Genomic DNA, 20,333 nt, shown 5'->3' with positions numbered 1-20,333 from the left:
TAAAATGCACATTTTTGCCTGAAAGATCAGCAGAGCCTGGTACCTTTGCAAAATGGACTGAACTCACAATTCAACAGACCCCGCGGAAAAACCTTATCAAATGATCCGCCTCAAATTTCCTCCCCTCCATGGTATTATAAAGGTCATTAAACAACGGACAGAATAAACATGATAGCTCTTAATACACATATGAGCCATTAAATACAAGATTGATTTTTCGAGTGTGAGGTGTTTGGGAAACTGGAGCTGGCTCCATCCAGCTCGTGTCCCGTTTAGCCCCATTTATATATTCTTGGACGGCTGCAGCATTCTCACCAGGAAGGGGGCCTCTTGTGAGGCGATCCCGGCCAAAACAACAACGTTTGCTAAGATGTGTGAAATAAAAACTGGTCTTGGAAATGCCTGAAAGCGGATTCCATCCGTGTCGCTTTTATAAACATTTCAAAGGAAAAGGCAGGTTGGCGGAGTGGAAAAGAGCCGAAGAATGGGAGTGAGGCAGGCAGTCCTCGGATGGGCTTGGGTTCTGACTCGACCACGTGCCGGCTATCTGACCCTGCAAGGTGGTTTTCCCTCTGCCTGGAAAACAAGGACAATCCCACCTCCTCACAGGGTGACTGCCCTAAGCCACTCTGGGTAGGTACTCTGGTGCCTGGCACAGCAAGTGGGTGTCAGTGAAAGGTGACAGTCCTTACCATCATGTGACGGTGCCCCTTGGTCGGCCTCTTAGCGTGTACTCAGAGGCTGAACAGCTCACAGCTCTCATGTCCCATTTCTGCACAGTCACTTCATTCTACTCTAAGACTTTTCTAAGACACTAGCACTGATAACCAGAAAATGAAAGTTCCTCAATACTTCATATACCTTTATTTCAGAAAGCCGCGGCTTCCCATCCTAGCTCTGCCCCTTACTAGCTGTATGAATTTGGGCAGGTTAATGAACCTTGCTGAGGCTTAGTTTTCTACTGTGTCGAACAGGAATACTCACGTCTATCTCACTAGGTTACATCATGCAATATTTGTAAATATTTAGCACAGTGCCTGTCACTTAATACCCCAGAACTATATTATTTATCGTTATCATCATTATTACCATAAAACAGGATCACTGAACAATTATCTTTACTACTGATGCACATTAATTTCTTCCATATTCATTTTACCCTTCACTCCCTCCACTTTGATAGATGCCAGAATTGTGTTTTTGACCAAGTTCCCATAAATAGTGCCAACTGACTGATTTCACTGAACTGGCCATGCTATTAAATCCATGACAGTTGCTTCAGGAAGATACAGTCAAACTGGCATATGATCTACAAGGACTGTTTCCTCTAATCAAGTTGGCCTGTTCCACGAAAGACCATATGTTCCCTTCATGGTCGGGAGGCTCTGCTCTCTTATCCCACCTACATGGCACCTGGACAAACGCGAACGTAAGACACGCACTTCTGTTAGTGGTACGGATGTATGGAAAAAATGTATGTACTTCTGGTATTTGAAGGAATGAGGCTTTGAAGGAAGTGGCATTTAGAGAAACGAAATAACTAAATGGCATAGAGTATGTCCATGTAACGTTAACAAAAAAAAAAAAAAAAAAAAAAAACTTTGTGTGTCTCTGAAAAATAAATTTGGAATCAGAATTGAGTGAACTGATTTTTCTTTTCTGTTGGTCCATGCTCTCTTACCAGAGTGGCTAAGCCTCACTTAATTAATTGTAATTTTGGGATTCCTCCCAGCTCTGAAACCTCGAAAGCCATGACCCACTCCTCCAAAATGTACTTCCTAACAGACGCACACATACAGTCGTCTGTGCATATACCCCATTTTTGGATCACTGTGGGAGAATAAGACCCTTTAGACTGAGATGTTTACGCTTCCAGGATTTTGTTTTCATTTTGGATTGATCTTCAGCGTAGGAGTTCCTAATACGTTTAATTCTTCCCTCCTTCTCTCCCTAACCATCCAAACCTCTCATTGAAGCAGCTAATTATCTAAAAACAAACACTAAGGATGCTTACTATTTAAAGGAACCCTGTAATGAATCCTTTTGCAAAGTGAGCGATATCGTGTGTTTTAGAAGTCTGCATATTCTTAACATCGGCTTTTCTTAATGCAAGCATAAATGGCATCTGCTTCTCCTTAATTGAACTTGGAAGACAAATTAAATAAATGCCAAGAATGATGTTCAAAGACCCGAACTCCTTTCAGCTTTCATCTATGTGAGGTGACTAGTAAAGCAGGTGAAGACCTTCGTCAAGATTTCCTTCCGAAAAGACACGCATCTCTCTTTGGCAAGCTCCCTTTTAATTAACAATCTCTGTCCCACAAGCACATGACGTATCCTGGAGGAGCATGTGGCCTAAGGTTTATTGATAGCCCTAAGTCTCTTTAAAAATGGCATTAAAGTGTCTTACAGCAATGGCTTGAACTGTGGCCAGGTAGAGAATGGCAAGATCATCGAGGTCCTGAGACAGTTTCAACCCGGTGACCTGTAGGGAGGAAGAAAAGAAAAGAAAGAGATGGCCACAAGGAACTGCCACGGATAGAGATAGTTCCCATGAAACACGTTCAGATGTGTTTTCTTGCCCAAACAAGTTCATATGCAAATCCCCTTTTTGTGAGCTGAACGTGAAATGACTACCAAATTGTTTAATCTCCAGATCTGTGAAAACTATCATTTCTTCTCCAAGAGAAAGTGCCCTGCCTTGTATTAACGAAACAAAACAAAACAAACACTCCACGGAGATCGTGTTTGATATTCCTTAGCATGGAATTAAAGGTCTTTCTTCCCCTTTAAAGAAAATGTTCTTTTATGACAAACACCCATTTTCTTCGGCTTACAGAGATCAACATGGAGCAGTGGCTTCTAGCAAAAGATGATCTTATTTCGAGTTCTGCCGTTGTCAGAAATTCAGTGTAACAGCATCCAGGGGGTATTCAGGGTAAAATAATATGTCTTCTATAAATGTTATACCTACTAGGGAATAATTTACAATCTGTGGTTTGCAAGGGAATCCCATTAAAGTCAATCGGAACCACATGCTTCTACAGAGTATGTCAATTTCTGAGAGATTCCAGAACTGAACAGGATGCTGAATTTGGATGCCTTCAAGACCTGTTCAAGACAAATCCCTCCTTCCCATCACCCATTCACGAATGCCTTCTCTTGGGACATCCTTAGATGGTGAAGAACTGTGGGGTTCTTGAAGCCTGCTCTGAATTTCATGGGCATCAATACCAGAGTTTACTTTGTATTTTCACATTACAAAATTAATTAACATAACATATGTTTACTCATGGCCTACGGTGGGTACGATCCTAAGTGCAACAAGGCGGCGACAGGCAGCCTGCATTCAAAGTGGGGTAGCTGAGTGGTCTACCCAGGTCCCTTTCCTTCATCTCTCCAGTCCCCTTTAATTACCCTTTCCAGAATGCGCCCTGAGCCATGACAAAGGGGGGGCCAGTGTTGACCTACTCAGGGCACAGACACCACGCCATGGCCCAGACCAAGACCTGTCAGCACTCCTCCCCGACTTTTCCCTTCTTCCCATATTTACAGTGTCCATGTTTTGCCCACTTGCTCCCCCGAATCTTTAGTGAATCCATCCCTTCTTTCCATGCTGTCACTCACTTCCTCAATCCAGGCCACCATTCTGTCCTTTACGTGTGCTGAAGGGCCCTGCCCTAATATTGCTCTTCACCATGGAGTAGTAATTGTTCTCCCAGGAGAATCTGATCATGTTCCTCCCTGTTAACACTTCCCTGCTACCCTCCTCTAGAGACAGAAATGCCTGTGCTGTTTTAGGTGCATCCTTCCGAGCTCGCCGCTGCTTACTTCTCCAGCATCCGTGCAAACCCTTCCTCACGTAGAATCCTGGGCTTCGGCTACTCTGATCCCTCATGGAAGTCCGCTGATGCAGGAACTCCTGAATTCTGCAGAGCCACCTGCTGATAATATCTCTCAGCAAATAACTGGGTAAGCAGATGAGAACTGTGTCTTTGATTTTAACACAAGGGAACACGGAAGGTTTGAGTGAGAGGCCAGAAGGGAATTCTGGGTATGCATCCTCCCAAGCCAACAATCCTGAGGAGGAACATCCCTTGTGAAGTTCCCCGGAGATCTCAACGTACAGTAGAAATGCCGGAAGGAAGGGAGAACGTGAACACTACTGACATTGCAGAAGTTCACTTCGTCATGTGTGTAAGGAAATAATGTGGCCCAGGGAACACAGAGGATGGAAACCGACCCTAGCTGTTCCAACAGACTACCTGGGATACTCGCGCAGCAACCTCCATGCCTAGCACCGAGTCCAGCACCCAGTAGGCACTAGGTTCCTATCTGTTCAATGTGTGAATTAGTGACAATGCTCCTTTTTCCTTTTGTATGCCACTGTCTTTCCTGACATTCTAGCCTTTTGTGTCTAATGCAATGATTATAGGGTGATCATGTTTACCACCTTGGCTCTTCATGTATTTGCAGAGGGGAGGGTCATTTGCTCTGTGCCCCAAGAAAGAACACTGGAACATCACTCCTAGTTGCTCATTCCAGGCTTCCCATCGACCCTCCTCGCTACACTTAGCTTTCCTCGTCACAGTGGCTTTTACGAGGTTGGGGCAAGAGGACTGTCCCTGTAGCTCAGATGGAACCCTTGTATGAATTAGATAAAAGTACTCCCTCCAGGTGGACTAATGCAGAAGGCATCCCATCTGGGAGAGTGAACTATGAAAAGGAGCACAGTGGACAAGATCTCAGCCCTGTCATATGTCCCTTCATGCAAGTACCCTGTGTGATCAACCAGCTACTTGGCATGCGATGTCCCTGGATAAACCATACTCATCCCGAGTGTTCTCCCTCTTCTGTACTGGCCTGGCCTCAACAGCATCTCTGCCACTTGTCTGTTAGAAAAGTTAAGTGGGCCCAGGCCTAGACCTCTCTTCCAAGGGGCAGAGGCAGGCTATCTCTGGCTCCTTTCTGGGGTCATGACTACAATGGAAATCAAGCCACGATCCTTTGTGTGACTGGGTATGTATCTGCTTTGCTGACTCACATCTCCTGCAGGTGGGTTCTAAAGACAATATTTGGATAAACTGTCACTGAATGGGGAAGAAATTTGACTTTGTACATGAGATTAGTTGACTAGGAACCCCAGTGCCGTGTATAACACTGACACTGTAACTGCTTCTGATATCCTCCTTGATCAGTAAGAACCCCTTACTAAGACAGAAAGGGTACAATATCACCAGATTTCATTTTCTTTATCCCCAGTAAATATTCATGAGAACGTCCCCCAAAGTATGGTATTCGAGCAAAAAAAAAAAAAAAAAAAAAAAAATCAATCAGTCAGTCAGTCAATGAATCATGGCCCCTTCTCTAAATGTCTAATACCTCCAGAGTTCAGAAATCATAGAGGAGAAAAGAGAAGACAGTTACTTTTCTCCAGAAACCAAGAATGAGCTCATGCAAATGAGCACTAAATTTAACTCGGGAGCTTGCTAGTAGCTCCGGCAAAAGGGACACAGGATGGGTGAGATCCTTTTTCTTTTTCTGATAAATAGAACATGGCTATCCTTCATAAAGGAAAACGTTATTCTAGGGAAGAAGGTGCTCAGCAACGAAAGGGAATAAGCAAGCACAGCTCTCCCATCGCCCCCTCCAACACCTCGAACATCAGAGCCACAGAGTTGAAATGTGACTCCGCGGAAGTGTGAAGTTACTATGGGTTGGGGCCCTCTTGCTTCACATCTCATCTGATACGCAGATGGAGACTCTGGATGGGCAGGTAATCAATTCCATTTGATTTTTCTCTCTAGTAAGAGGGACCTCAGTCCTGCGTTAGCAAAAGTCAAATGACTGTTGGCCCAAAACAGAACTATCTAAGGAATGCCTAACATATGGACCATTCAGGAGGCTGCAGAGTCCCCTTGGGGAGTCATCTTGGCAGGGAAGTGGCAGCAGCACCCGGAGAATGCCAGGAATGTGCTGGGGGACATGCGGCTTTGTAACCAGTGACAAAGCCAGGGTGTGACAGATGAGCAGAGAGGGCTGGATGGTGCCATCCATAAGAGGAAGTGGGAAGAAAGAGTAAGTGGAAGCAGTGCGTTTATAGAATATGTGCATGTCCCCATTATGAATGTTTGGGCAAGACAGTGAAATGTGTGGGGGAAGCCCCATGGGAGAGTTGCGCTGGTAAGCACATTTTATTTATTTTGCTACTATGTAATGAGGAGAATTGCAAGAGAAAACATTTACAAGTAATATTTAGAGATGTGGGATGTATATGGTGGCCACAGAAATGCAAACTACAACTAATGCCTTCAAAATCCTATATAATGGTTATAAAATACTTACATAAATCTTGGGATTTTTGAGCTTGGAAGGGAAATGTAGGGGAATGGAAAGATGACAACCTATGAAGGAAGACACCAGGGTTCAGATCTTGACATTCTCCCAACTGGCTGCACAATGGTGTGAGTTTTGTGACCTTTCTGAGCCTCAATTTTTTTCCCCTCATTTATGAAATAGGGATAGTGATGCCTCAAGGCATTTGTGTGAAGATTAAATAACATTTGCAAAGTGTCTTACTTTTTCAGGAAGCTAGACTGCATCTACCAGAGCTAAACCCTTATAGCGCCAACCCCGTGAGCATAGGTGGCAATTAATGTTGATTTTCTTTCCCTTTCTCTCCATAAATGTTCATTCTCTCTCTCTCTTAAATGCATGTAGGGTTCGATCCCATTCATTAATTGGAATGTGGCAATAAAGCATCTCCTTCAACACGGTATGGGTACCCACAGGGTGTTATGAGGGGCACTGAAGACTAGTGTACATACAGCCTGGGAAAGACAGGGCAGAAGGCATGTTGACTGTCAGCATCAGGATCATAATGGTGAAGATAAGAACGTCAAGAGTGTGCAGAAGCAGTATACCCCTGATGTGTGCCCAGGGATAGGATAATGAGGGACTCACCTCCAAGGACTCCTTAGAGAAGCTTTATCTCCCTACACACTTTCATTCACTCTGTAAATAGGAAGCACAGATGAATTTCACCCTGGACTTCACCTTACATCTTGCTGCCACTTAGTAGCTGTGAGAGCAATGCACGTCTCTAACCCTTCCCCAGGATCCTAGCTGAACGCAGACTTCCTGAGCTCCAACTCCAGATTTATTGACTCTTTGGTGTAGGCCCAGCAATTTGCATTTCAGCAAGGTCCTAATGTGCAATAAATTGTGGAAATAATTGTCCTTAACCTTGGCATTGTGAATTATGGGGGATAGGTCCTAAAATAGTTGAAATTACTTAAAAAAATGTAGTAGTAATTTAGTTAGCTCTTCTTTTCCTTCTTAGTTGTTAAAGGAATTAGTTACATTTTTTAGTAAGAAAAAAAAACTTAAAAAAATTCTTAAGGGGTCTCTAAAGATTACAAAAGACAAGAGAACAGGATCCCCAGTCCGGAGATTTTTCTAGAGCCATCAGAGCTTGATGGGGTAGTATCCAAGGCTCAAGGGAATTGTAGAAAGATTTTCAGAACACGAAGAGCACAAAGCTCTGTTCGCTTAGTCAATAATATAGGCAGAGCTGATGGACAGATAGCAAGGAAATGAGAAGGACGGGAGAAAAAATTATAGAAAACCTCTGGAGAGAGAACAGGTCTGAAATAATCAGCAGCCTGGAAGAAAAAGGGAACAAATCTCCGTGAGGTTTCAGTTAAGTACCAGGAATCGAGGCTAACACTTGGCATTGCCTAAAACTCACCCAGATTTGGGAAATGTGATAAATGTGTTAACACAGTGTGGTGGTGGAACTCTAAAGATGCTCCCCAAGATTCCTGTCCCCCAGTTACGCAATCAAACACCAATACAGACACTGCTGTAAAGGGACTCTGCAAATGGAACTAGTTCCTAGACAGGTGACCTCAAAATACAGAGATGATCCTGGATTATTCAGTAGAAACCCAAAGTAATCATATGAGCCCTTAAAAGCAGAAGAGGAAAGCAGAAGAGTCAATCAAGTAATCCAGTAAAAGGCAGGAGAAATGAGGCAGAAATGGAAACCAGAGAGATTCAAAGCCTGAGAAGGACATGATTGGCTACTGGAGGCTTTGAAGATGGAAGAAGGGGGTAATGAGTCATGAAATGCATGCAAGTGGCCTCCAGAAGCTGAGGACCCCTGGCTGACAGTCAGCCAGGGAACAGGAACCTCCATCCTACAACTGTGCGGAGCTCAATTTGGCCAACAATTTGGATGAGTCTGGTAGATTATTCCCAGAGTCTCCAGATAAGAGCCCTTGGTTCTATTCTTATGAGAACTGGAGCGGAGAAACCAGCTGAGGCAGCCCAGGCTTTTGACCTACAGAACTGTGAGATCATAACTTTAAGCCTTTAAGTTTGTGATAATTATTAAAGCAGCAACAGACAATCAATAAACTCACAATGACTAGACTGACATTCTCTCTTGCACCCTTATTCTATTGGCAAACCGTCTGTGATACGCTGGTCATTTGCTGTTCCCCAGATGGAACAGACATTTCACAACTTGGTTGCCCTTCTGAGACTCTAAATCTAAGTCACTTGAATATTCAGTGCTCTGGTTGCCAAAGCTATTCTGGTCAACTGTCCTGGCCCCTAGTGTGTGTCATCCAACCTGTCTTGATTTACACAAACTTGGATCCCATCTTTGGTCCCTTGGCCTTAGAGCTATCCCTTTATTTATCTGTTGGGTCCTCCCAGCAGATTTCTCCTGATTCACCCCTCAGTCTTGTACCATGCCATACTACCTGGGGAAGGACTCCTGCCTATAATCCATATTCCCCCTGCCTGCCTCCCCTGGGTTTTACTTGTTGTTTGGTATAGTTACAGAAGATAGAAAGCACTAAGAAAACAATGTCTGAATCTGACATAATTTTTAAAAAGTCCCGAAAATGAGGGGGAAATATGGCAGACACACTGAAAGCAGAGTAGGAGCCTGAAAACGCAAAAACCTAGGGTTCCCCCCCCCCCAAAAGGATGTCAGTGACCTCAGCGTGAACTGACTAGATTGTAATACTTCTGTTTTCCTCTCCTCTAGGCAAATAACTCTGACTCTCTGGGCCTTAATCTCTTCACCCCTTTGAATGGGGCAACAACACTGTCAAGTAGGGTTCCTTTTTTTTTTTTTTTTTGGAAGATTTTATTTATTTGACAGAAAGAGACACAGTGAGAGAGGGAATACAAGCAGGGGGAGTGGGTGAGGGAGAAGCAGACTTATCGCTGAGCAGGAAGCCCGATGCAGGTCTCGATCCCAGGACCCTGGGATCATGACCTGAACTGAAGGCAAACGCTTCATGGCTGAGCTACCCAGGCGCCCCTCAGGTAGGGTTCCTATTGGAGTTGGTGATGATGTATGTAAAGCATCTGTCATAGGACCTGACATAATGCGGTTCTAGAAAAAAATGACCCCTACTATGAAACCAAATACCAGCTGCTAAATAAGTTGTTCAGTAAGAAAACATATTAAGGGAAACCCAGCTGAAAGACACTTAGGATATCAAGCCTTGTTATAGGACTCAATTTGTCATAAGCAAAAACAATATGTAAAAAAAAAAATGGTGAGATGAAACAGCATTACATTGTAACAAAATCATCAACAGACTCACGTCAAAGAGTCCATATCTTCATAAGCTTGATAAATGTACCAGTCCAGAGCTGCTTGAATTAGCTCATGAGCTTCCATCTGTGTCATCTATCTTCCCATCAGAGGAAACCACTGGGTTACCACCTCTGGCTTCTACCGAGCTCTTGCAAATACCCATCCGAGTTGTTGACTACATCCACATCTGACTCTCTTTAGTAATGCTCATCTCTAGCTGGGGTTCAGTCCTCTGGGAACGGGCTGAGATCTTGACATGCTTCTTTCCTGACTCCCTCCTACTTTTTCACATGCACACTTGCTCTGTGATTGCTTTGAAGAGCCCTTGGAGCAGCACTCAACCTCTCCAGCAGTTTGAGCAGCATATGGCCTTATGTTAGAAATCACAGCTCTTCAAAGCACCAGAAAATAACTTTCTGTTCTGGGTAGTGCTGTACTTGCAAAATGAAGCAGAGAAAACACGTTTCAACCCCTGGTGAATAGGGTGTTTTCATGGCCTGATACGCCTGAGGTGACTTGCACCTGTGATTAAATTTGATTAATTCACTTCTTGGATATTTCAGGAAAAGAGTAACACACACACACACACACACACACACACACACATCCTGAGACAAAGTAGTAGTATTAATTGGAGAAAGGAAATTGGTCACATATACAAGGAGGCAAGGACCCTTTCAAAATTCCTACAGTACTCCCTGTTTTGTACATCAAATGTGGGCTTCCCACTGTGTTGAGGGACTCGAGGGCCAAGGACTTACATACGGAAAAAGACTGATCTCTGTACCTGTGTGAAACTTGGTCTGTATGGACCAGGGACTGCTGAGCCACACCTGCTGGCTGTCCACAGTGGACGGCCTCCACGGCTGGCGAGTCCAGCTGGTCCCCGGGCTATGGTGTGGATGGCTCGGGGCTGGCTACACTCAAGGGCCACACTTAGAATCCTGCTAGTAGTCTTCTCACAGGCAGATAAGGGCCACTAAGCAGAAGCTACAGACTCCAAAGTATGTGCTGTTGCTGTCTGTCCATGATGGGATAGTCTCCCTATCTGATCCTTGACAACGACCCTGCAAGGAAGCCTCGTGCTCCTCCTGCTTACTAATGAGCAGACTGACCACACATTGCTAACCTCAGAGGTCACCCCTTTGCAGGCCAGAGAGCAAATACAGATCTGACTTCAAACCCTGGGCTCTCTTTGCTGTTTCACAGTGGTAAAGAACTGTCCAACCAGTCGTTCCAAATAAAACCAATCACACACACATACACACACACACACACACACACCTGAAACAAGCAACCGTTCCTGATGGTTGGTGAATATTTAACTTCCTCTTTCCTTATGCGTGACCATGCCATGTTTCCTTAAAAGTATGCATTTTTCTTTTGCTTTTAAAGAACCTAGAGTCACCAGCGTTAGATGTTTCGATACTGATGGCTATGACCTGAGCTTCTGCTGCCTTTACACATCACAGGCATGGCCCTTACCTAATTTACTAAGCAGAAAGGAGAATACTTGCCTGGGCAGCTACTTGGTCCAGGCCCACGAATATGTGGCCCACGCACTAACCTCCATGCCTTTCTCGCCTAGCACCACGGGCCAATACCGCATCACCAAAGCAATGAAGCAGTGAGGCACAGGGCAGGGAGGCAGCTGCTACCTGGAGAGAAGAAAAGGATGCTCTCCCGCATAATGGAGAGTGTCCTGGGTCACGCCTCACTCCTACTTCTGAGGGGAAGCAACTAAAGCAGGTCAAACCAGGAGGGCTGATTGCTCCTGGAATCTGAGTCAGCGAGGGTGCGAAGGAAACAAAAACCATGACTGAGGAGAGAGTGGTCAGAGCTTAAATCCAACGCCCAAGGTAGGGACAGACATGGAAGGAGTGAGAAGACTGGTTTTCATAGCAGGGAAGCGAGGACTGGGCTGCAGAGTGTGGTTCAGGATGAAACCACGTACAGGATGGCTGGTAGGACTCCCAGCTCACAGTCCTCAGCGCCTCGAGTGAGTCCAGAGGTGGGAGTTAAGGCAGTCCTGTGGGGACCCGCGTGCTGGAAGTCAGGATGCACGTTTTTATTTAAGCTCCCCATTTCTTGTCATGGAGACTGACCTTAGGCAGGTCACCGCTCACTTCGCTCTTGACAAGTAAAGACTGACATAACTGCTTGGCTATAGGGGAATCATTCCATACCCGTTGTTGACCTAAACACCAATGAAATTCTAAAAGTAAACAAGCCATCGGTAGCCTCTACCCTCAAAATATTTTTCTAATAAATGGAAAGTACAGGCTATGTCATATGGCAGCTCTGATATTAGTTTCTTCTGTAAAAATTATGTTGTATTGCCTTCAATGCATGCTTTAATCCTGCTGCTGTATTTTGTCTTCATCATTTCCTTTTTCTTCTCATTCCACTGCCTTTCCATCTGAGCTCATTTTTCCCCCACTAAGTTTCTGCCCTATTTCAGAAACGTGCCTTTAAAAAAAATCCTACTGAAAGTGCCAAAGAGGTTTTAATATTTTCTTTTGGTTTCAGCAGTATCTAATTCTTTGAGGCCTTCCCGTAAGTGTTCCAACGCTATTCCTTTTGCTTTGTATGCAACACATTTTCCTAATGGACTCCCTTTCCTATTTTTTGATTCATTTTAACTTGAGAGCTATATGTATTCAGTGTTTCCCAGCAGAGTGTATGTATGATTTACTCTCAGCCCTACTCACTGCAACATGGATTTACCTCTTCAGATCTACAGCTGGTTGCCAGTCCCCAGAGTCCAGCAGTTTTTATTTTAGGTGGCTTGGGTGGCCTCACCATATCCCTATTTTTCAACCCTAGAACAGAGAGCAGACATGCAAACCTATACCCTTCCTTCAAATTCCTACCTATGTCCCAGTAACACAGTGTTACTCAGGATCCTTAGAATGCAGGGCATCACTCGCCATCCCAAATCAGACTTTGTGCCCAGTTGGTTTCCTGGGTTGGCAGTTTTCTGATGGATTGAGCTAAAAGGGACAATAAGGTCTGGATTGTGGGAGAGTTCTGGAAAGTTAAGCTCACTGGCTGCTTCCAAAAAACCAAAACACCCTAAAACCATTGGCAGGGGAGGGAGGACTGCCCTGTTCTGAGGCTTAAAGGGCCCTCACGACATTCAGCTGAGGAGCAGAAGGTAGAGAGGTCCAAACTCCGGTAAAACCAGAGATTTACTTTGTCCTTATGTCATAGATTTATCCAACAAGTCCCAGTTAGTCTTTTAGATTCAGGAAATTCTTCCCAGATTCTCTCTGAGGCTGTCAATCCTAGTGTCGCTCGTTGAATGACATGTGAATTTTCAAAGTCAGCATGAGTTTATGCTTTTTTTTTTGCATCTTCACATATATTTTCCAATGGAGTAGAGGAAGGCGGCATTAATGCTGGCATTAAATACTTATATGGATAGTAGGAGGAGCAACTGATCTATTTCATATTAGTAAATTGTTTGTACCTATGTTTTTAAAGCCATACGTGATTTCTTTCTCATCTCCATGTTGACCATTGATTAAGTACATATTAATTACTTAGTATATGCCCAGAGAAATGTTTCAGGAGCCAAAAGAAGTCATGTATGTCTCTTTCCCTCCTGGGAGTATCCTGACAATTCTACCTGCTATTATACACTTGATCAAGCACTTCCCTCTCCTCCCCTGAATCGGGCTCCAGGAACGTCCTAATTGTTGCACCTTCCTGCAGTTGGCACATCTAGGTACCAAATAAGTATTTACTGAAGGGTGCTGGAGACAGTAGTCATTGTAGGTTCTGGCAGAGGAGAACATGACAAGAGAGACTGCAAGGTGATTAGTTTGATGTTATCTGAAACTAACTGAGTGAGAGAAATATTGGGAGAAATTTTTAGCCCAGAATTTCCTTCCTTCCATCTCATCGAGGTCACGTTCTCCTTCCAGCGTGGTGATATAAGCCGACGGAGTGGCAGCTATTCCGATGTAAATCCAACACAAGAACAGTTACAGAGGGAAGTCAATGCTCAGAAATACCATGTGATAGATGAGGTTTGCTTACTAAACAATAAAACATTTTCGGGGGCGCCTGGGTGGCTCAGTTGGTTAGGCGTCTGCCTTTGCCTTTGATTCCAGGGTCCTGGGATCAAGTCCTGCATCAGACTCCTTGCTTGGTGGGGAGCCTGCTTCTCCCTCTGCCTCTCAGTCTGTCTGCCCCTCCCCCTGCTTGTTGTGCTCACTCTCCAAATAAATAAATAAATAAATAATCATTAAAAAATATATATATAACACAATAAAACTTTTTAAAAAAAGTAAACAGACTAGGATTTTTCTGATACAACTGGGGAGATGTCCCCATATGCAAGGGGTCTTCTTTGGTGGGTACGTCCTTAGCTGTGTTCATTATAATGAGCCAAACATTCTTCAAAGCCCTCCACCGACTCCTTGGGGATTACATTCTGGATCTGGGTTACCTTTCTAAGAATATCCTTATGAGGGTAACTCTTACATCTTTGGATATCAGGCTTGGTTTTAAGAAACAGAGAAAAGCCACTGGGAGCCATGGGTCCAGCCACACTGGGTATGACAGAAGTTGGCAAAAGAGGGCCCCCAGGGAAGGACTCAGATCCAAGTCCATGGACTCCAGACCCACAATCATTTCACTACATAGTCCTGCTTCATTATGGGGTCATTTTATGAACTGGCCATGTTTTTTTTAACATCTCTCACATTTTAAAGGCCCATTATACTTAGTTTCAGATACTTGTCTTCAATTCAGACACCAGCTTTAACTTTTGTATCCATACAAAATGTGCTCTTCCCCAATCCCTGGTTGTACCCAGAGAGTCAGTTTATCTGCAAGTACAGCGCTCTGGCCGCAGCCTGTGGCCACATGGTCTCTCCCAACATTCCTCTTCTGCTTCCACAGGCCAAGTAAGCAGGCCAAGCTCATTATCTGTTGTGTGGGCACGCTTCACGGACTCCAGACAGACATAACTTACGCTATGTCCAATTTTCTTCTCTTTTCCCGTGATTCCATTTTATTAGCAGAAGTTGATTATGTCAACTAGGTAATGAAAATAAAGATCAGTCTTCTTGTTGGCATCCCAAAAACAATGAAAACAATCTCAATAAAATGAATCACAAAAACCATAGAATTCTGAGCCTTGGAGCTCTCTAAGCCAGCGGCCTACGCCACAGTCTCGCCACGTAAACCCTGCGATGCTCACAGCCTCCACTCTGAGCTCCCCGCCTCCGTTCACTGCATACTCTGCTTCTCAACTTTTTGAAATCTTCCTGGATTCTGAATTCCTGGCTTATATTCTTATTTGCGGCCCCTCCTGGCCTCTGAAGCTTGGTTCTATTTCTCCAGCTTGAACATGCTTCCTCCAGCCTCAAATATATTCTCCATGATTATACGATTCTCAGCGACCTACTCTCGCCTGGCCACCAGGATGTCCTGTCTTGGTGTAGGGGGCTATGAACGCTGCCCCAAGTTCACCCTGACCCTTCTGGGGGGCCCAGAATCTTCTGCACCACCAGTGATCCTGAAGGTCACACGCAGCTCCATTTATCTCCCGACATAAGTCATTAATTTTATTTTACTTCTAGCAAAGTTGAACCGAACTCCTAATACTATTAACATGCACTCTGAACAGCTCTGACTCAGACCCTGAGCAGACATGTGGTTGTGGCAATCAAGACCATGGGTGGTAATATTTACCACTTATTTACCGGGTGGGCTGGGGAGGGAGACAGAAAACATGACTCTGCAAAGTGAGGTAAATAAAAATCACACGGGCAGGGGCTCGCGACTTCCAGCCGCTCCACAGGACAAAGACGCGCAGTAGCTAAATGTAAGAAATAGTGCTTTTAACACTTTCAAGGTTGGCTCAGAAACAATGAGAACTTTCAGCAGCTCATGCTGGGGGGTGGTAAGAGCCTTCGCACCAGCGGTGCAGCTGCAAAAAGCCCGGGCGCCCTTGGCCTGTCCTGGTAATTTTTCCTCTTTTCCTTTCTTCTCGCTTTGCTTCTTCCAAACTTTGTAACCCTTTGGCCTGCCTTCACCTTTGTGCAAGGACTGGCTGTTACTTACTTACCATGCCCTTCAGTGTCAGATCTGCTAAGGGAGACCGGTTGCCATGGAAATCTGGCCAAACATGTAAATCAACAGTGAGAAAACCCACAGGCTGAGCCTTCTTAATCAGATCCAGGTGACTGTTCAAATATGCATATACACTCTGGCATCTGGAAGAGAAGTTGATTTTGTTTTTAGAAGGGGGGGGCAGGGTCAGGAAGCAAACTGTTCTGCAGAAAGAAACGATTTGTACTTCCATATCAGATCCAGAAACAAAGCAGGGTCCCCAAACCCTTAGCAGAGAAACTACCCAAACCCACAGGAACCAGCATACTGCTCTGTCTGATCGTACTGGGCCATCACCGAGAACAGGTTGTGTGTCTCAGTACAAAGTGGAAAGGCTTGGAATCAGCGCACAAGGTCCAGGAGTGGCTTCTTAACATCTGTAAAAACAGATATTATAATCCCTCTCCAACTTACCTCATTGGGTTATTGTGAGGATCAAAGGAGACTATGTATGTGAAGATAGCATATTTTGTAAACTGTACAATAATGTACATATGTAAAGGATTTTTTAAAAATCAGTATTCCTAATTGTAACGATAATGACGAGGTGACAAAACATAAAGGTAAGTTTCGAGACTCGGGATGGGAGTTGGCTAAAGGAAGTGATAGGACAGAGGAATGCAGTTAGATCAGGAATTAGGAGACTTGATTTCCAACCCCAATGCACCAAATGGCATGGCATATGTTTCTTCTCCTTTCTAAGGCTCAGGTTCTTTGGGTGAAGAATGAGGGAGTCCCACCACCTTTCAGCCTTCACATGTTTGCATGAGAGGGAGACATAGATGAGTAGACTAGAGCCAAGGTAGTCCTGGGCTCAGATCTGGGTTCCACCCATCCTAGCTGGGTGACAGGGACCAGTGACTCACCCTCTCTGAACTTCAATTATCCCATATATAAAATGGGCATCCTAATACTTATCTCACGGAGCTAGATCTTACTGCATGGCATCAAGACTGAAGTGGGTTACCCTTCCCCTCTTTAAATGGGCTTCCTTCTTCAAGTCGTGAACCAATGATTCTAGAGGGAAGTGGGTTTATCAAAGGGTGGCATCCATGCCACTTCTCACTGGTGATCTTGGAAAGATAGCTTTGAAGGTTAAAAGCATGGCTTGAATAATGGCAGGAAAAAAGTATAGGAAACTAATGTTCAAGGGAGGTTAGTATCTGAGATACCCAACATGATACTATTTGCATATTAAAAACGCAAATAAATAAATAAATAAATAAATAAAAAAAAATGTAAAAAATGCTTTAGGAGTGCTTAGAGATTTCTAATTCCAGTTTTGTGACACTGTGACTGCTCCCATGGAGCCCATGAAGTTCCCAAAAGTTTTCCAAATTAAGCTTAAAGGAAGAAACAAACAAGCAGAAGAGTGGTTTTCAATTCTTCTGTTAAATAAAAATTTCGTGTGTTACCTCAATACAGAAAAGATAGCAAAACAAAATTGGTCTATGAAAGTGCAGGAGTGAGTACAAGCGTGTGTGTGCGTGCCTGTGCATGTGAGCCTGTGTGTGTGTGTATATGCCTGTGCACGCATGTCTGTGCATGTGCACGTGAGCCTGTGTATACGTGCCTCTGCGTGTGGATATGAGCCTGGGTGTGTGTGTGTGCACCTGTGCATGTGAGTCTGGGTGTGCATGCATGTCTGTGTGTGTGTGTGCCTGTTCATGTGCCTGTGAGCCTGTGCACGTGTACCTGTGTGTGTGTGTGTGCATGCGAGCCTGTATATGCCTTTGCCTGTGTGTGCTGTGTGCCTGTGCGTGTGCATGTGAACCTATGTACATGTGCCTCTGTGTGTAGATATGGGCCTGGGTGTGTGCGTGCACCTGTGCATGCGAGCCTGGATGAGCATGCATGCCTGTGTGTGTGTGTGTGTGTGCCTGTGCATGTGCCTGCGAGCCTGGATGTGGACGTGTGCCTGCACATGTATATGCAAGCCTGTATGTGCCTTTGCCTGTGTGTGCTGTGTGCCTGTGCATGCGCATGCAAGCCTGGTGTGCAGGTGTACCTGTGCATGTGCAGGCATGCCTGCGTGTGTGTGTGTGTGTGTGCCTGTGTGTGTGCACAGGTATGCTGGGTGGAGGTAATTTCTTTGCTTCTCGTTGTGACATCTCATTCCCATCTAAAAATCTTCCGCTTTGGATGCTACTAGGACAACGATGTTGTTGGAAAAGGGCTGCGCGACACAGCATTGCAGCTGCCACTCCCTGACTGACAGCACAGTCTTCAACCCCAGCCCTGATACCACCCCTTCCCAGAAGGATGCTCAAAGTGAAGACCTCGAAAACCCAAGAGAGAGGTTGAATTTAAACAAACACTCCTCTGTGTGACTCTCATGCCATGTGCTTTCTGCAACTAAGGTCAGAAATAACTGGTCAAGGCCCACATTTGAACCCTGTTTTAGCATGACTCTAGGGCAGTGTTAGGAAAGGGTCCCAGAGGCCTCTGTGGAAGGCCAAGCCGAAGCCTTGCACTTGGGGAGAATACAATCACATTCTGCTTTTCGATTTCCCACGCTCTCTGCTCACAGTCCAATAGGAACCACAGTGACAACTAAAGCCACGAGAACGTCCTTTCAAGCCGGAAGTCGAGTCTTTCCCAGTTCTACCAACACCCCACTTCAGAATGCCGTCACGGGACTTAAAATGAAGGGACTTTGTTTTTTTAAAGCACATGTCTATAAATCTTTTCATTTGCCTCTTAAGGAATCTCAGGGCAGGGCATTCGGTTTCAGACATCTGGGTCAATAAGAACCTATAGGCCTAATTACTATTGATTCGTCATTGTCTCATTTACCGCGGGTCTTTGCAAACAGTGAGATCCGTTTAGCCTCTTACATATATGGTCACTCATGCACTAATGAGATCCCTGGGGGACGGGGCATAGGCTTACCCCTTTGACTCCTAACCTCCTCACAGCTGTATGTTTATTCTTTGAATGCAGCCATTCTCCTGCATGTTTTTTCAATTATACCTTACCATGTGTGCTATCTGAGTATATCACTCAAAATGAAATGCACTTGGAAAACATTAGAATAACAAATGCACATCATTATTCACATAATTTTAACCTTACATGATGCCTTTTTTGGTTCTGACTTTGCTTCATTTGGGATTTTTTACCAATTCCTTCTCAAAAGGCGGTCTGCCCTCTTCCAGCTCGGGAATCACATGTTAGCTGTTTCAAGTGGGTGGTTCTCCCTCCCTCTCACAAACTCCAGGCTCACATACTTACTCTTGGAGAGAGGAATTCCTGCAGCCCTCATCCCCCCTGTACATGATGAAGAAAATACAGTTTCAACAACCACACAGTGACTTCACCGTGTCGTGACTGGGTGGTCAGGTACCATTAAACCCCCCAAGCCTAGTTTACTTTTCTGTACCTGGGGCTAATTCTATCACCTTCTAGGCTGCTATGAAGATTAAATATTGAGCCTATGCACTATAAAATAATAGGTAATCAATAAAGAATTCTCCCTCCGTTCTTGTCATAGGAGTTTCATTTCTAGCTTTAAAAAATCCAAGTCAGGGTGCCTGGGTGGCTCAGTGGGTTAAGCCTCTGCCTTCGGCTCAGGTCCTGAGATCAAGCCTTGCATCGGGCTCTCTGTTCAGCAGGGAATCTGCTTCCCCCTCTCTCTCTGCCTGCCTCTCTGCCTACTTGTGATGTCTGTCAAATAAATAAATAAAATCTTTAAAAAAACCCAACAACAACCTAAACCCCAGGGTCAGGGGCAATTTTTGTCAGACTTCATTGCTTACAATCCTAAATGAGGACAGCATCCTTACAATCTCTACTCTCCCCTGCCTCCCTATAAGTTATTTAATTCTTAGGATTCTTGGACTGCCCAGAAATGCAGTGACCATATTTTGAAATGAAAAATCAGAATACATGGTCCAACCAAAAGACATCTGTGCCCCTTCAGGAATTGAGAAAGTCTGCCAGTCTCCAGTTCCTCACTTCTTGGCCCGCCATAACACGGAGTCTACTGAAACTGGTCCCACAGTGGGGGATAACGCCCTTTGCTGCCAACTCCACTGGACCATGTTTGCCTTTATTTCACTTGAGTTTTCTCTCATTCTGCACCACTTGACCACTTCTTAGTCGTTTGTTCTCCTTGCCTTGATTCCAGACACTATACTCATTTGGTTTTCCTGCTTCCTCTCCAGCTGGCTCTCTTCCATTACTTGTCCCTTAAATATTTTCAGCTTCCCAGAGATCTGTCCTTGTCCGTCCTGTCCCTCTTTCTGTACCCTATGTGATCCATCCTCCTCTCATGGCTTCAGGTACCATCTAGGACTAAGGTCCTTCAACTGTACACTCCTAACTCCTGCCTATTTCTCTTATGAGTTCCAGGTCAGATAGCCAACAACCCACCCAATGCTTCCTCTTGGATGTACACTGATGAAATGTAGAATTTATCTCCTAAGTCAACACAGTCCTCAGTTTTCTAGAGCACTTTCTTATCCTTGCATGACCAATAGAAGCCAAAGAAAGACATGAGAATTTCTATCTTATTACTGTTTAAGAAACATTTCCCATCCAAGAGCCATCAAGAATTTAGTGGTTATCCCGGCACACCCTAGAG

General features: G+C 44.6%; 1 protein-coding gene across 21 annotated transcripts in view; it reads right to left on the bottom strand.

Moving 5' to 3' along the window:
* The window catches only part of FGGY (FGGY carbohydrate kinase domain containing), a 399,594-nt gene that overhangs the window by 86,728 nt on the left and 292,533 nt on the right, over positions 1–20,333 (bottom strand). For 18 of the 21 annotated variants that reach the window (XM_082687710.1, XM_082687717.1, XM_082687726.1 and 15 more), the window contains 2 exons: positions 15,705–15,852; positions 2,411–2,485 (listed from right to left, as the gene is read on the bottom strand). In XM_082687710.1, the coding sequence (XP_082543836.1) occupies positions 2,411–2,485; positions 15,705–15,852 (223 nt within the window). The remainder of the gene's footprint in view (positions 1–2,410; positions 2,486–15,704; positions 15,853–20,333) is intronic. The other 3 variants (XM_082687728.1, XM_082687714.1, XM_082687715.1) reach the window with 1 other exon arrangement.

The sequence above is a fragment of the Mustela nivalis genome (assembly GCF_964662115.1).
Source record: "Mustela nivalis genome assembly, chromosome: 10".
In the NCBI taxonomy this organism is placed as follows: domain Eukaryota; kingdom Metazoa; phylum Chordata; class Mammalia; order Carnivora; family Mustelidae; genus Mustela; species Mustela nivalis.
The sequence above is the reverse complement of the archived record's forward strand: the minus strand, read 5'-3'. Positions and strand labels throughout refer to the sequence as shown.